General features: G+C 37.4%; 1 protein-coding gene across 1 annotated transcript in view; it reads right to left on the reverse strand.

The window, feature by feature from the left end:
* The window catches only part of LGR5 (leucine rich repeat containing G protein-coupled receptor 5), an 89,134-nt gene that overhangs the window by 6,604 nt on the left and 65,347 nt on the right, over positions 1-17,183 (reverse strand). Inside the window, exons 6-15 of the mRNA XM_058805221.1 lie at positions 15,624-15,695; positions 13,167-13,235; positions 10,677-10,748; positions 9,809-9,880; positions 9,634-9,702; positions 9,432-9,503; positions 6,426-6,491; positions 6,158-6,229; positions 5,231-5,302; positions 3,226-3,351 (exon numbers count right to left, since the gene is read on the reverse strand). Coding sequence (XP_058661204.1) covers positions 3,226-3,351; positions 5,231-5,302; positions 6,158-6,229; positions 6,426-6,491; positions 9,432-9,503; positions 9,634-9,702; positions 9,809-9,880; positions 10,677-10,748; positions 13,167-13,235; positions 15,624-15,695 — 762 coding nt within the window. The remainder of the gene's footprint in view (positions 1-3,225; positions 3,352-5,230; positions 5,303-6,157; positions 6,230-6,425; positions 6,492-9,431; positions 9,504-9,633; positions 9,703-9,808; positions 9,881-10,676; positions 10,749-13,166; positions 13,236-15,623; positions 15,696-17,183) is intronic.

Raw genomic sequence — 17,183 nt, forward strand, 5'->3', positions numbered from 1 at the left:
TCTAGGTATTTCTAACATCATTCTTAAATCTGGACAGTTTATGTTTGTTTTTCCCCCAACCTGTATTATTAGGATATACACATAATCCTTAAATTAGCAAATGCTGCTTAATCTGTGTGCAAAGCCCAACTGCACACAATGGCTGCAACCCAGAACACAGAGGACAAAACATAATTTACAAAGCAGGGAAACAAGTATGAGATCTTCTTGGTGACAGAGGAGTTGTTTTTCTCCTCACAAAAGCTACATTTAACACAAAAAAAAAAAAAAAGAAAAAGAAAAAAGAAGGAACTTTCAGGTGTATAGTGCTGGAGGCAGTGCTTTTTATGGCTGGTGCTTATTTGATGTGGGTGATTAGATTTGGACTTTGTCAAATTAAACTCTTAGAAACACTGCCTAACTTTATTTTTATATACTCCTTATCTTACTAATGATATCTGTATCCTTGATAATTTTTTTCCTCTAGCGAGGAATGCCTCTTTTTTCTGTTTTTAGATTAAGCAGCAGAGAACACAAGGTCATTTTCTCCCTCACAAAGGTGTGGAGTTAATGGTGAACAGGAAGGCACAGTTGTGATGAATGGAGCAAAGCACTGGGTTCTTTTCAGCACTGAATCAAAGCATCAGATAAAGAAGGAAGGAGTGGCTGGCAGCCTGACTTTGCCTCCTAAGGCTTGCTGCAATAGGCTGGGCTCAGCTCTGCAGAGTGTGCTAGTGCTATTGCTGATGAGGGGAAGGGGATGCTCAGCTCTTTGATGTCGCAGACATTTCTCCACAGAAATCCTTTCTTTCGGATTTCTGTGTCTTCGGGAGGCCAGAGGCCCCCGAAGAGAAGGTAAACAATTATTATCAGCTGCTGGGGAATGCAACAGGGGCACCTATTTTGATTGGTGATTGGTTCATGTTTTATGTTTATAATTAAGAGCCAATCACCAGTGCAAGCCAGGGGACTGAGTCCTTGGCCACAGCTTTGTTGTGGATTCTTTTTCTATCTCTTCCTAGCTAGCCTAGCTGCTCTGCAAAACCTCTCTCCTTATTCTTTTTAGTATAACTATAATGTATAATATCATATATTAATAAATCAAGCCTTCTGATTCAAGAAACAAGATTCACCGTCTCTCTCTCACCAGCTGTGCCCCCTCAGGTGCGGTAATACTTTGATGTGTCTGTTTTGATGAATTTAGATGAGTAGGAAGTTTTTATACAGGAATTTGTCTTTAACGTAACCACTGGTTAGTTACAACAATTGCAAATGGTGAAATTCCATTTTGTTTTAGATCTCTGTTTAGGTTTGATGCTTGGTGCATTTTCTGTGCAGTGATCCTGTGTGAAATCTTGACCTCATTTTGATTTATGGTAAAAGTCACGCAGATTTTACCATAATTTTACCCTATTCTCTCCTGACTGGGTATAATTTGTTCTTATGGATGTTAATTAACTCTAGATATCATACTTTAAATACATTTAAAAAAAGAATTAAGTTAGTTGGACACATCCTTGTAAACAGTTTGCCCAGATGAAATACACTGTACTTTCATTGAGTAATGTACACAATTTTGCTGAAGGGAAATTCATATAGAGTATAATTTTGAGAAAAGAATTTTAAAGAATCTTGGATTATTCTAGGACTACTTATGCCTCTAGGTAAAGGTATATGCATCACTATATATTTGCCAGGTTGGAGTAATCACTTTTCTTGTGTTTACATTCTTTTAAAGAAATTTCAATTATTTTAGAATTGTCACCTGCCTCAGCATTTGGGCAAAGCCAATGAGAGAAGAAAAAGCATGACATAAGCTCAGTCATGATTTTTATGGTCCTTGCTCCTTGGCCTCTGAGACCTGTCTCAAGATCTGTAATGTAAAAGAGGTTTAAGGCCTCTAGTACTTTGAATGCTAATGTTATAGTTTCATGCTCATGATGAAGTGACTGCCTGATTTCCCCTGTGACAAACTACCATTTTTGGGTTTACTAAGACCTTTAAGGCATTGTTTCCTGACTTTGGAATAATTTTTTGCAGCTCTTATCTCAGTTTGTGTTAACATATCATCACAGAAATGTTCTAGGGTGGATCCTTCCAGTGCTGCACACAGAGCCTTAATCAGCTCCACACTTCTATTCATCATTCCCTTCCTGAGAAGTCCAAACACTTCAGCCCCTTTCATTAATGCTCACATCTTGAGCTGTCTGCCTGCTCAGACTCTTGGGCCTTTTCCAGTGCAAAAGGCAAATCTAGTGAAAACCTAAGGATGAGCTCTCCATCTTCAGAGATACTCCAAAGCTCTCTGGGTGTGGTCTTGGGCAACAGGCTCCAGGTGCTCCTGCCTGAGCAGATGGCTAGACAAGACAGCCTCAAAGGTCCCTTGCAACCTCAACCACTCTGTGATTTTCTAACTATGTGCATACTGTTTAGCTGCTTCTTATTTTCTGATACCAAACTTTTTGCAGGAAAACACAATAAAGTATAAGCTGCACTTGGCATCTTTTAATTAAAATATAAAAATGAAAGGAGAGTTAGGGGAAACTCCCAAATACTCTGAAGTCAGAGACAAAATGCTCTTTGCTGTGACCCTGAAATTAGTTTAGCTGGTTCTAGCATTGTGCTAATAATGCCAAGGTCACGGGTTCAAGCTCCATACAGGCCATGGTCATCCAGTGAGTGGAAGAGCTGCAAATGATCTTTAGAGGACACTTCCTTCCTGTAGCACAGAGGATCCACAGAAATTATTAGTATCAAAGGGTGTTAGTAATACTGGGAAAACATTATCTGAATCTTAATCAAAAGATACATTATCTGAATCATAATCAAAAATAATGTTCAAACATAAGAGGTGAAATCTTTTGGTCTTTCAGCAGTATATTCTTCCCTTGTATTTGCTGTGTTCTCATGATGTTTAATGGGGGTTCTGTGAGCACAGTCCCATAGAAGAAGGACATATCACTAAGCTGCCAGCGAATTTGTTTTAACAGCTTTTGAAACATATCACCAGGAAGCAGATGTGGCTCGTACTAAGCAAGTACTGGGGTTAATATTTCAAAACCTTCATAGTTTCTTCAGTTGAAAGTGAGCATAATAAAAGAAGTCTATCATTTTTATCATATTTGCTTTAGTTTTAATGGCATAGATCAAAGACTGACAATACGAAGTAACATGCGTTACACACTGACACACCTTCCATTGCACATGAACACAAATGTGGCTTATTAGTTTTAATGATATACTCACTTGAGTTCTGGAAAATTTTCAGATGTTATCAAACTTTGTAGGGCATGATTTCCTGTTAATTTTAAATGAGTTAAACCATGTAGCCCCGTCACAGGAAAAGAGGACAAAAGGTTGGATGACACATCCCTGCGTAACAGCAAATAAAAATCAGCTTATGGTTTTCATTTTTTTTTTCAACACTAGAAGTGTCACATTGAAAAAATAGGTTAAAGTTTTCTAACTCAATAAAAAATGACTGTATTAAACAGAGGCCCCCAGTGAATGCAGCAAAACTGCAGCGCTGCTCAGGAGTACTCACCTTTATGTCTAGCAGAAACCTAACAGTAACATCTAGCAGTCAGTTGGGTCTCTGTTCCCAAATTTTGACTCAAAGCATTCATAGTGACAGTTTTGAGACTAGCAAATGAATTTAAAACCTTCTCCCTAGACTGTTTGAATTCAAAGGAGCTGAAGAGCTTCCCACATTTGAAAAGATTCAGTGGGATGCTACAGGGCATTTTCAGGCATAGCTGCCCTGAAAGCTGCCCAAGGAGCAGCTCAGGTGTGTGGGGAAGATGTGCATTTCAGGAAGGGACAGGTCTGGGCTGGAGCAGAGGGAGATGACATTTCCAAGATGGTTTGTCTGAGTGGCTGAGGAAAGACAGAACAGTGCAGATGAACACAGACAGGTAACTTGGGGAAGACAAAACAGGTGAATAAAAAAGTGGTAAGTGATCAAGGCAATACAGCAAAGTAGTGAAAGAGGGGGAGTCCAGAGGTACTGTTTTCTATTTTGCTCTCTCTCTCTCCCATTTATTCAATGAGTTTCAGTCCTTCTCACAATTATCTACTCTCTATACTTCAGATGGGCAACAGCCAAAGAGGAAGAAGCAAAGTCTGACACAGTTGAAATGCTTTTATGTATAGGAAAGTCTGGATTATACACTGAAATCTAAGGCCTAGGCATAAAATAAGGTATGTTGATGGACTGGGCTTCTACCTTTCTGGTTTAGTGTGTGTCTTCTTGCACACAGCACCCTTACAGACCAAAGGTGAAATTCAGGTCCTACTGCAATGCTAAAAGTGACCACTGACTTGAGGGGGACCAAGTTTCCATTTCAGGAAACACTGGTACACTGTGTTACTGTTTGTGTTCAAGGGCTTTTTTCTTTAACCCCCTCTGACTGCTGTATGTCATTGTCCAAAGGTGCAATTTACTGCTCACCTCACAGAGTAGGTAAGTTCTGAGAAGGGCCCCAAAAGGGATATTACAGACAAAATTGTCCGTGTGGGCATTTGTCAGTGCACCATGCAGAGGACTTTGCACATCAACAGAAATGAATACCTCTCCAAATTTAGGTTTAGTAGCTACTGGATTATCTGTGAGCAAATGCCCAGCATCGTATTTTTGTGTCAACCATGTAGCAAGACGACTCCAGAGGAATTTTTTATCATATCTTCCCCATACAGCCAACGCCTCAGTGATTCGTATCAAAAGAGCATTACTGTGACAGTTGGAAGTAGGAAAAAAAATTAGTAGGCACTGAGAAGTGCTTGTGAACAAGGCCTGCAAAACTGACTGCTGATGTTTTGACCACTAACTGCTCTGGCTGAACTTACTAAAGAGGAAAAACTATTTCATCAAATGAGGAACAATGAAATAGAGATGAATTCTTGAAAAAAGTTTCTTATTTAATTTGTAATCCAATTCCTGAGGCCTGAAGCACAAAGAACAGAAAATCTTTACCACTGCTACAACAAATTAACTGCTAATAAATTGAATGATAAGAGACGGATGCACTGATAATCTTCATGGACCTCATTTGATTACACAGTGTTGTATGCAGCTTTGCTGTAATACCTATGTCAATTGGAGAAGTACAAGAAAGCAGGCATTTAGAAAAGGATTCAACAGACCAGATGATTAGAATAGAGAAACCCTCAATTTCTGCTGGGGCACCAAGTTATTAAACTTTTGCATGTTCTTGGAAGAAAAATTGAATGTATAAGATATTCAAATACTTACAGTTTGATCAGAGATGGTAAAGAGGAGAAGGCATTGGGGTGAATAGTTTTAATTTTGTTCCAAGCTAAATCCCTACAAGAAAAGTGAGTAGAAAATTACATACCCACTGAGTGGATATGGAAGCTTTCAAACACTTGATTAGAAGGCCTAAATATAAAAAATGTATCAATTACATGCCAATATTTTCAATAAGCTCCTGTATATCTCATAGTGCAAAGTATTTTTAAACTTTTTATTAGTCAGTTGTGGTGTTATTAAACTGGCAGCTTAAAATGTCTCAATTCCTGCTACAGCCCAAGGCATTTCAGTCTGCTTCACAGCCTCCTAATGCAGCAGAAAAAAAGGTGGGTTATATGGACTAAGTCTTCTAAAACATTCTCATGTGACTAAGAGCAGCAACCCATGGTCAATAGGCTTAACTTCATAATCTCAATTTTCACCACCCCTAAAAAGTCAAAGAGATTGAAAGCAACTCTTAAAGAAATTCTGCAAAAAATTCCAACCATGAGTAATTTCTTGACAAAATCACTTCTCTAGCACATAGTCTGTGTGAAAACTGGAAACCTGCACATGACTGGACTCCACATCTTAAGATGCTGCTCTCTGTAAAAAGACTTCCCACTCCCTAGAGCTGATTATAACGTGAACCTGCCAGCAGATACCAGCTCTGGCCCAGTCAGTCTCTCTAATTCCACCAGAAACATTTAGAAATGACAGTTTCTATGGCCATAAGCTTAAATATTTTAATTCATTGCTGCAGGTGCTAAACCTCCCAAAGTTTGCTCTCCTTTCCCAGTTATGAACTCACGGTGAAAGACCATAGTGAGGAAAAACTGAAATAAGGATCTTTTGGGGTACATCATGAGCAGACATGATGCAGCCCATGTTTTTGAGAACCTGTGTGAATGTCTGTCAGGGGGTACTCACAGAGAGCGAAGAGCAGCCAGCTGCCGAAACGTGTCTGCTTTGATTTCAGCAATTTCGTTGTGATGCAAGTCACTGAAATAGCAATAAGGATCTCCTCAGTTTCAAAGACACTTGGAAGGCACTTTGGGGTGTTTTGGATTGTGCTTATGATCCACTTCAATAAAGTGTATCTGGGGTATGTCAAATCAGCCAGCAATAACCAAGTTAATTATAATCAAACACACATAGATGATTCTTTTTAAGCTTTTCACGGTGGTTTAGCACTTACATTTTTTGGAGTTTTTTACATGCAGTAAAACAGGGTAAATCTTCCAGTAGGTTATAAGACAGATCCCTGAATTATAAAGAAACAAATAGATTAACATCAAAAGAATGTTAAAAGAAAAAATAGCTTTCATTGTATACCTTCATGCTCAATTAAAAATAATTCCTTTCTATCCACAGTCACAGAAGTGTACAAACTCACTTATTTCTCATCTGTCACATTTCGATTTCTAACTGAAGAGGAGAGAGGAGGAGAAAAGGCAAGATTTATTAACTTCATATTCACATTTGCAAATTCCTTTCATTGTCTGAAGATTTCCTGCTTGAAGTGTAGACTTCTGTTGAGTGTTTTAAAGCAATGATATTGTTGACTTCTGTTTGAGTTTTACAGCAATGATATTGGCCATCTGGATTTATACCACAGATTTCATATTTATCATGTTTAAATTCTGATAAATACTTAAAAAAATTTAAATAATCTACTAAGCATATATACTCATATTTTTTTTAGAGAAGGTCCTGTATTTTTCTGATGAGAGTCACAATCATCTTCCCGTTCTACACTTTTAATTAAGCAGTATTGCCTCTGATCCTTAGACTGCTACATCTTATAACTGAAGGAAATGGTCAAAAAATATTGGAACTAACTTTGAAGTCAATCACTACATGGGAAGAAAAAAAAATCTTAAAAAGACTTGAGCCAAAACTCAACAAATTACAGAATAACTGAAACATCTGGACTGATTTACAGTATAATATAACTAATCAAAACCAAGCCCAGGCAATTTGCAGAAACTGAAGGGGAAAAAAAAGCAACCAGACACCAGCCCCCACCACCCAAGAGTCACATCCAATATATATATATGTGTGTGTGTGTGTGTGTGTGTGTGTGTGTGCGTGTGTGTGTCGTTCAGGGAAAACAAAATGGGAAATTTGCATGTGAAATTTGAATAGAGAAAAAAGCTTATGCCTAGAATTAGAAAAAATGTCCTTTTTCACAGTTATCCAGTATTATCACATTAAAGAGATTCACTTTCCACTATCTGAAATTCTTCTCACTTCTCAAATTTCCTAAAACTGGTTCACCTCCACCTATTTAATCCCTTGGTAAAACTGTAGTTTCACTGTTATTTTTCCAAGAGGGGCACTTGGACTATTTTATATTTGATTAGAGGAAGTAGTGCAAGTAATGACTGTGTGTGTCTTTAAGGTATTCTACTCTGATTTTACTCTGTAGAAAGGCAAATATCAGTATGTTTGGGGTGTGGGGTTTTTTGTTTGGTTGGTTGGTTGGTTGGTTTTTGTTTGTTTTGGTTTGATGTGTGTACAAATCAGACAATACAGAGTAGGGTTCAAGTGAGCTAGAGACTTTTAGGCCAAGGTAAAGGATGTTTTGTATGTCTGGCAGACACTGGCTATTCTGTCATCCACAGGTTTATCACTTAGGTCTTCTTAAAAATATGTTACCAGCTTGAATTTTGTACATACTGACATCCCCTCCTCACACATGGAAAAAAACCCTGAACTTGACACCCTTCAGTTTCTGTCAGAACTCCAGGAAATATTTTACTTGTTTATTTTTAAGGTCTTTTTTCCCACTTTCTTAATACATGAAGCTCTTGGCAGCAGGAGAGGGCAAGTGGCTTTGTTCCCTATGCCCAGCTGTGCTGAGGGAGCCTTTCCAGGCTGCTGGGATTGTGCTCTCACAGACACCTTTCCTGCAGGTGAGCACACATCCAGGGAACCTCGAGCACATTCACCTCAGCAGGATGCACAAACTGCCTTCCAAAGCCCTTGGATGTGAGTTGAGTGGATTTGTTTGTGTGTGTGAGCCAGGGAGCCCCTGCAAGGTCGCACACAAGGCATGGGTGGTGGGTTCAGTGCACCAATGTCCTCCATGGCACAGCCAGAACTGATGTGCAAGGCAAAATGGGAACTCAGCAGGCTCATTCCAGTCCGGCAGCAATGGGGAAAGAGCAGCTCTTGAGTACCTGAAATGCTGATAAATCAGTTCCCTCCTCTTTTAAGTATCAGCTTGAATTATATATGGTAATACTCAAAAATAAAAAATGGGCATTTCCAATGGACAGTCCTACTCTACTATGAACTCCGTAAGCTATTGATTGCTGTATTATTTGTTTGCACTCTGTTCTGGGATTGTTTATTGTTTTTGAATGTTGCAGGACATATTTAAACTTCATTCTGTGTGTAGACTTTTTTTCTGGCAGGAGACTGTCTTTTTTCATTCTGGAAATGGTTATATTGAGTCCATTAACTAAAACTTAATTTTTTCTGGAAATGCTCTTGACATTCACTCTGGTATTCAAATAATGCATTATAATTAGTGCTATTTCAATGTTGGCCAGAGAATTAATATCAAATAGATTCTTAGTGATGTAATACATAGAGGAAAGTGCTTTTGGCTCATTCTCAAAGAAGTGGACACAATGATTACTTTCATTAGTGATTAAGCAAACTCCAAGGAAATTTCCAAGCTAAAATAATATTGTGTATTTAGTATACCAATATGGCCAGCTATGTCAAAGAATAGTCTATTAAAACTTCAGTCAGCTACTTATGTCTGGTTGGGAAAGAAACTAAAAGAGGAACATAGCAAGTACTCAAAACTGCTCTCCTTACTTATATTTTCTATTTACTTGAATGAATTATTTGCCTTAGTGAGAAAAAAATCCCAAACTACTGTAAGAGAGACAGAATGAATGAAAATAAGGTAGGTGTGTCTTTTTTTAAACAAAATCAAGAATCTTTTTATCTTTTCCTAAAAATATACCAAGTAAATATCTTTCTCAGCAATGTATGAGAAATCCTAATTGGTAAGTAGGTTATAAACTTTTTAAATAACACAGGGGCCAACTCCCTGAGCTGAATTCCTAAGAAGTAATGTGATACACAGAAATAGTAGTAATTGGAAATTTTGAAATCATAATAGTTTCATTTGTCTATTAATCTCTTGCATTAATGTCATGTTAATAATCTTACTGAAACGTACAGCACTTGGAGATTAGGTAACTGGTCACAAGCTGATTTGGGGAGAGAGGTGATCTGTGCTCCTGTGAGTGTCCTGTAGAAAGAATTTATGAAAAACAATTATTTTTTGAAGACTGAAAACCAAAATTTTTTTAGCACATGCTTTACAATAGGTCAGTATACAAGAAAATAAAACAAAGCAGAAATACTTCTCTAGCACTTACAAACTCTCCAGACTTGTAGTCCCTGTCAGATCAGGAAACTCTGTTAACTGTGAAGCACCATTTAAAGTCCTAAAATTAAAAAAAACAATTTTAATAAAATTAGAGTGATGGAAATGTGGGACAACTCTAGTATTACAGTACAAACAGAAAACTAAAATAAAAAGTAAACACATACAGAGTTCTTAGTTCTGGTAAGTGTTGAAAAGCAGATTTTCCAACAAGCTGGATAGGGTTATCATAAAAATGTCTGAAAAAAAGGATAAAAAGACATTTAATGAAAAATATTTTAAAATATTCTAAATATATTATTATACTATAATCAAATGAGTAAACTCTCTATGATGAACCACAGACTGTGCCCTCTGGTTGTAGCAGAGGTCACTTCTGAGCTTTTCTCACTCTCTAATCTATATTTACCAGCCACATGTCACATTTTGAACATTCAATTAGTTGTTGTTTTCCTGTTTTAATGCCAGAAGCCAGTCAACAAAATATTCTCTCTTCCTCCCAGGTTTGCGAAGATAAAATTTCACATATGAAGAATTTTTTTATGACCTGAGACGAATGTGAGGATAGCACTTGCAGAAGTCAGAACTTCCCCTGTTGAGAAGAGATTCCCTTGCCCTCTTGAAGTCATGCTGCTTTTGGTCATGGAATATTACTCGAGATGATCATTATTTTTCTTACACTTATTTTGCAATTTCTTAATTTGAAGTTGTCCATTAAGTTTATTTTCATGTAAGACGATGGGAATTCAGAATGGAGTCCATCAAGAGTAATTTTTACCAGCTTTTATGTTGCCAATAATGCTAAGAGATTTAGAAGTAACCATTCAAATAAAAGGTCAAAGGCCAGAGACCACTACTTGCTTTCCTTAATCAGTGCTTGAAAACTGCCAAGAAAGATACGAGCTTGTTTGCTTGTATGGTGACGTGCTACAAAGTGTACTCACAAAAAAAGCTATTGACAATTAGCCACAAATATGATACTTAGTTCCACAGTCTCCAATACAAAGAGTCATTGAAAAGATTCTTATCACTTACATTGTAATAAGTGAAGGATTACCCACAAATGCACGCTCAGGTATTGACTTGATGTTATTGCTATGAAATCCCCTACAGAGAAAAAAACGTTTATATATCAAGGAAAAAAAAAGTGAAGACTCAGTCTGCAATCACAATGCACAGTGATGGTTTTCTGTTTGTAGAAAGAAAAGTGTTTATATGTAAAGGTAAATCCTTGTTTTCTGGAATACTACAGAACTGAAAAAAACAAAAGCAAAGGAAAAAGAGAAAAGAGAAAAGAGAAGAGAAGAGAAGAGAAGAGAAGAGAAGAGAAGAGAAGAGAAGAGAAGAGAAGAGAAGAGAAGAGAAGAGAAGAGAGAAGAGACAGCAAAATTGCTGAAATTCTGCACTTCTCTAAATGAACAAAACTATTCAGATGAAGAAAACTTCAAAATGGCATTTTAAAATTCAGGGTATATGCATGTCTGTATATTGATATAATGTAAATATATACAAGTATATGAACTAAGAACATCAATATTTAGATATTAATAATTAAATAGATAACAATATATTTCACCCTGTGCTTGTTAAATTTCAACATTCTTTTGCTGGATGGCACAAGTTTACGAAGGAAATTATTTTATACACTATATTGTAATGTCAATCCTCCCACAACCACCTTTTTGTTGAGATATTTTAAATGTGGACACAAACAAAATGTAATTGTGCCTGCTGGATAGAGAGCCAAATCTTTGTCTCATCATTAATTACTGGATTTCATTCATATGAGTAATTCTCCATTGTGAAAAACAAAAGGAACAACTAAGATTTCAAAAGAACAATGATGATTTGTGTGGGAAACTCCCATTAGTTCAGTCGGGTATGAAGAAGGCTTCCCAGCTTAAATTTATGCATTACTAAGCCTCCAATTGTTCACTGAGGCAAGCACTCTTGGCCATTACTTGAACAGGTCCCACATTATTGGTTTTAGCTGTTTAGGCATTGTGCTACTGGTGATGAGCTGCAGAGCAAGGCTTTACATCCCTGCTTGCTTTGCATACTCTAAGCAGAATGAGCACCTCATCTAGAACCAGTAATCAGATTGGTTTTGAATGGGATCCCTTGCATGGCAGAAAAAACCCAAGGAAATGGCATGACTACCTCCCAGAGCAATATCTGCTACTAGCTGTACACAAACAGGTCACAGTTTGTGTTTCCAGCACAAACTGTGAGAGAGACACGAGGTCCCAGCCAGAACCAGCCTTACAAGGGTGGCCCTGCGAGGAGCTGAGCCTCGGTGGGGCTGCGCTCCCACGAGGGTCTGTGGAACACATCCCTTCCTTACAGGACCAGCTCCTAGGGCCACACAAAGCACAGAACCACATGGTCTCATGTCTGGGCTGCATTTGGCATGGCAGGTGGCAATTTCAGACCCCAAATGTTTCTTGCACATAGTTGATACCCAGAGGCGAAATCCTGTGGGGGCCATGGTAACCTCAGGCACATCAGGCAGTTTGCATTTGGTGTAAACTGAGTTATCCATTTTTGGCTGCTGACTCCAGAGGTCATCAAAAAGGCAATCCTTTGAGGTCACTGGAATTCATACCAATTATTTTATGGCATATACAGCAGCTGAGAACATTTGAGCTGGGAAACTCATAGCCCTGCTGCCTCTTGCAGAGCTGCATTCTGGCAACACTGGAGATGCTAAGCAGGAGGTATCTGGAGGTACCTGCTCTGGAAAAAAATCTCAGGTGGCTACTTAAAGTTGGCTTTTAGATCAGTTTGTGATGCAGCAGGGGTAAAACCATGTCCAAGTAGTATGTAATGACTTATTTTTGTTAAAAATCTATGCTGATAGTACCATTAACATGGTAAATAAGTCAAAGGAAAGAGTTCTGAGCATATGCAATAATGTGTACATTGTGTGTATGATGTATGAACAAAATTTAATTACTTTCAGTTTTTTATAATTCATCTGTTTTTCAAAATAAATTTGAATAATTTAATTTCATTGTTGATTTTCCTGATGCAAACTATGCTAGTGCATACAAAAGTGTTTTATTCACAACATGACAAAGAAATGACTATATATATAGAAAATAAATTGCTTTTAATTTAATAGAGGTGAGGGAGGGAAGTTGGTAAAATTTAATTAAACCTGATGGACTAATAAGGTTGTCATGCCTTCATAGCTAGAAGACTAATACACTGGATGGTTTGCAAAATCTAACTCTTGTGTTAAGGATTAAAAGTGAATTAATAATGTTTGTTGTTTACTGTATTCCAGAAAGGAATTTCCTGGAAAAGACCCACTGCACAAGGCAACATAAAAGTTGTCAGAATCTGAATGGCCTAAACTGAACATTGAAAATTATTTTTTATGTATGTTGGCATGCTTATTAGTTTTTCCTAGGATATCAGTTTTAAAGAATTACTGATAAAATCACCAGCATTAAAAAAAGAAATAAAGAAATCACATACTAGACAAAACATCCTTCTTCCTAATATGAGCTCTGTACTTACAGCTCTTTTAGGTTTGTTAGTGTCCTGATAGCTGTGGGGAACTCGTCCAGACTGTTGTAATTTAAATCTCTGTGTGAAAATAGATATTATTATTTTGGTTATGCACTGCATAACAGATAACATAATATTGTTGGCATTTGTAATGAACTATCATCTTTATGCGTTGAATAAATATATACAGTAAAAAGACAGGAAATCCTCAAAAGTGTATGGATATTTTCCAACAAAGTCTATTTAGAGCACATTATCGTTCCTATTTTTATCAGCACTCTATTTTTAGTTACATTTTAGCTACTCTGTAATAAGAAAAGAAAGTAAATTCAAGTACTACTAAGGGATTTGTTGTTTTATAAATTGCCCACCCTTAGCATTACATTAACAGGGAAAAAAGTCTTTCAAAATAATATTCAACGGTTTTGGTGATCTGTACTTTACATGCCTAATACATTTCTCTATAAATATTTCTAGATGTATTGTTAATTTTAAGACTTGATAACAGTCAAGAGAATAGTTCTAACCACACAAATTGTAAAAAAGATAGTGTAGCTACCATAGTGACCTCTGCTTTAAGAAATGCTCATGCTGTAGCAGTAATTCGACTTTATTCTGGTAGGCTGAATGGATTATAACCCTACTTCTGCCGTCAGCATGACCTATGTATGCTTTAGCATTTAGGAGATGGCTGAAACTAAAATTGAGATATGCCAGTTTACTGTGATGCTCTCTGGCAACACTTTGTGAGGAAAACAGTCTGAAAAACTGGAGCAAAAGCCTTTTTAAACAGGCAGGCAAAACCCAAGCCACAGTTTACAATAGATTGAAATTGAAATAGTATCAGGCTGAAGTAATGCAGGCAGGAAACTGCTGTCTGAACTCAACAAGGCTTTCCTTCCTGCTTGTAAATCTCTCCTGCTTATTGACAAAAAGAGATTACAGGCATGTACGGTTTGGTTTTGCCCTCTAGTGATATGTGATTTCCAGACCTACACCTCAATGCAAACAAATGATCTTAAGGCTGGCGTCCATCATTTACACCAAGATCTCTTCAGATTATCTTGAGACTATCTGGGAACTGCTCTGTACATTATGCAATTACTGTGCTTGAGGCAAGTGCCACACTGTCCTGTTGCAGGGAAGTGGCTGCACCTACATTTATTCCAGGGTTTGTGATTGTCCTCTGTGTTTTCATCTCTCTCATGCCAGGTGGCTGGGACTGAGTTTGCAATTACTTCTTCCATTGTTCTGTTTTTCCCCATTTGTGACCAAGTGCCATGTGAATATCAGTTAAATAAACAAAACAAACCATTACATTTTCCCTCTTCCTTTCCCGTCCCCCTTTCCGGTGCTACACTAAGGGACTTCCTCTCAACTCACAGGCGGCCAAAAGTCCAAATTGTAAAACTGCAATTCAGTGGCAAGGGATCAATGCAATCAAACTGGTGATAAAAAACCCCAAGAAGCCCAAACCTCCTTGCTTCCTAATCTCAATGACAGATGAAAGTGGGCAGTAAACAGGTTTGTGGATGGGAAAGCAAATAGTCACCTTTAGACTAGCAATATCCATGTCTAAAACAATTTGTTTCTCGTAACTGGGTTTTTAACCTCTGTCCTGGTTGGATATAACATCCAAAATCACTGAAAATGATGCAGCTGACTGCAGCAGCTGCGAGAAGAAGCACATGCAAAGTTTTACTGTCCCTGTGGCATTTCTGGGGTCTGGATGACTCCAACAGATAACATCTGTATTTGACTAACTGTAGCAAAATAATTTCTGCTAACCATTAGCACCGCATTCCTGTTTGGTATTTTACGTAGATTATGTTTTTGCTGGAAAGCTCAACAATTTTTGAATTGATCTAAACAGAATTACAGTGGAAAGTTGAGGAAGTTTCAGTCTTTACCAGTGCTATTCTTTATCAGAGCTCTCTAAAGATGAAAACTTGGATACAATTGAAACATTTCTCCCACTTGTAAAGCACATGCATAATTTCACTACCTAGAACTTTTGCTTTTTACAGGTATTAAAAAATAAACCCATCTAATTTTATAACTCTCCTCTGTGGTAAGATAGTTTCTTAGTGTTAAAGCTTTTCACTGTGACAATTTCCAATCTAACTATTAGCTTTATTGATTGAACAAGACAAATAAATAGTACTAAACTAGGCAACCATAAGTTCATGAACAGTCATTCCTTTTTATATGCTCAACACAGTTTTCAGCTGTCTTTCAAACAATTTATCAATTGACAATGCTTATTAAAAAGGCAAACTAATTTTATAGTCAAAAATAGGACTTAGTACACAGAGTCATTGTGAACTATCACTTAGATCACTTAGATCCTGTAGCGATTAGGCAAGCCAAAACCCACATTTGGCTTTTGGGCTATTTTTATTCTTTCAGAATACTAATGAAAACACTCTAAAAAAAAAAAAAGAAACAAATAAGAGGTCAACTCACAATGTCTCTAGGCTGTGGAGCCCATCAAAGCATTTCTTTCCCAGGGAATAGATTCTATTGTTATGGAGATGTCTGCAGGGGAACATTAAGCACACAGTCAGGAAAGTACACTGCACACAGTGGACTAAAGCAAAACATTTTGATAGTTAACTCAAAATTAACTTATTTTCAGGCATGCATTGATCATGTGCAATCATGCTTTTGCAGGAGCATGTATAGGTGACACCTCTACCGCCCACCACCCATTCTCCCAATAGCTCTCCATTCGGTTTCACAGAAGGGATCTGTTTTCAAACCACCTAGACTGTTCAAAAGTGTTGTATTCTGTAGTTCCAGGCTGGGGTTTGCATAATGAATAGACATATTCTCAATGATTGCTAATTAGTTAGGTAACATGCCTGAAAAACTGTATGTGGGGTGTGAGATGTATATTTGAAAGATTTGTATTCAGAGAGTGTTAGAGAGTATGGCCCAAAAGAACAGCCATTGAGGAGATGGATAACACAGCAGACAGGTAAGGGGCATTAGGCTTGCAGAATGCAAAAAGGCACAAAGCAATAACACAAAAAGTTGTAGCTTCCCTTAAATGAGTAAGCCAAGTAATCTTAGAAGTGCTGTAACTTGCCTTTCTTTGAAATTATGAAAATCAGTAGCTACTTCCTAAAATATTTAGCACTTGAAAGTAATTTTTATATTTTTAACCAATTCTAATCCCTTCTCCCTGCCACCCATCTCAAGTCTCTGAGTTCTACCTATTTCTGTCTTTCAGAGTGACATGGAAAAAAACCCCACTCTGAGTGAAGCTCATTAATGTGAGTAGATTCAACTTGTAGCCACTTCAGGTCATTTAATTTAAAAAGAATGCCTTTTCCTCAGATTTTTCCTTTTATTTTGTCCTCAAAATCCTATCCCTGTCGTAGAGGGAAACTAAGGGAGAAGGGCACTAAGAGAAAAGAAAGGATGTGAATGAGTAGCTGCCAGGGCCTTAATTATATTCTGAAAATATTGTTAAAGATCAGAGGCTCTCTGAATGTTCTACAGAACCTAGAGAAATTGAGTTTACCTGTCTATCAAAGGCAGGGATTCTGACAGCAAAATAAAAATGTTCTGTGAGTTTTTTCTTTTCTAGGAAGAAACCCAATCAGCTCTATATTTTTAATGACTACTCTGACCTTTAATGCTTTAGTTAGCATGAAGAGTGCATCTTCAAATTCCAATTATGTTTGGATCTTTAATTATAAAGGTTTTGACTTGCTCCAATTGACCATGCACTTTTCCTCTGTGTAGAAAGTTTGCCACACTGTATAGAGTAGTAACCCAATGAAAGCAGAACCACACACAAAGATTTTGATGAGCCAAAAAGATCAGCTATTGTAGGTTGTGAGAAATGATTCAATTATTAACCACTTCAAAGCCCAGTTGATTAGAAATAAGCAAGGCAGAGCTTAAATAAGGAAACCTAACTGAGCAGAAGCAAGCATGGCATGAAAAGAAATTATTTTCTCCTGCATTTCTTAACTGTCCTCTTACCACTACATTTCTGGTAGGGGTCTAGAGAAC

The sequence above is a fragment of the Ammospiza caudacuta genome, chromosome 5, assembly GCF_027887145.1.
Source record: "Ammospiza caudacuta isolate bAmmCau1 chromosome 5, bAmmCau1.pri, whole genome shotgun sequence".
In the NCBI taxonomy this organism is placed as follows: domain Eukaryota; kingdom Metazoa; phylum Chordata; class Aves; order Passeriformes; family Passerellidae; genus Ammospiza; species Ammospiza caudacuta.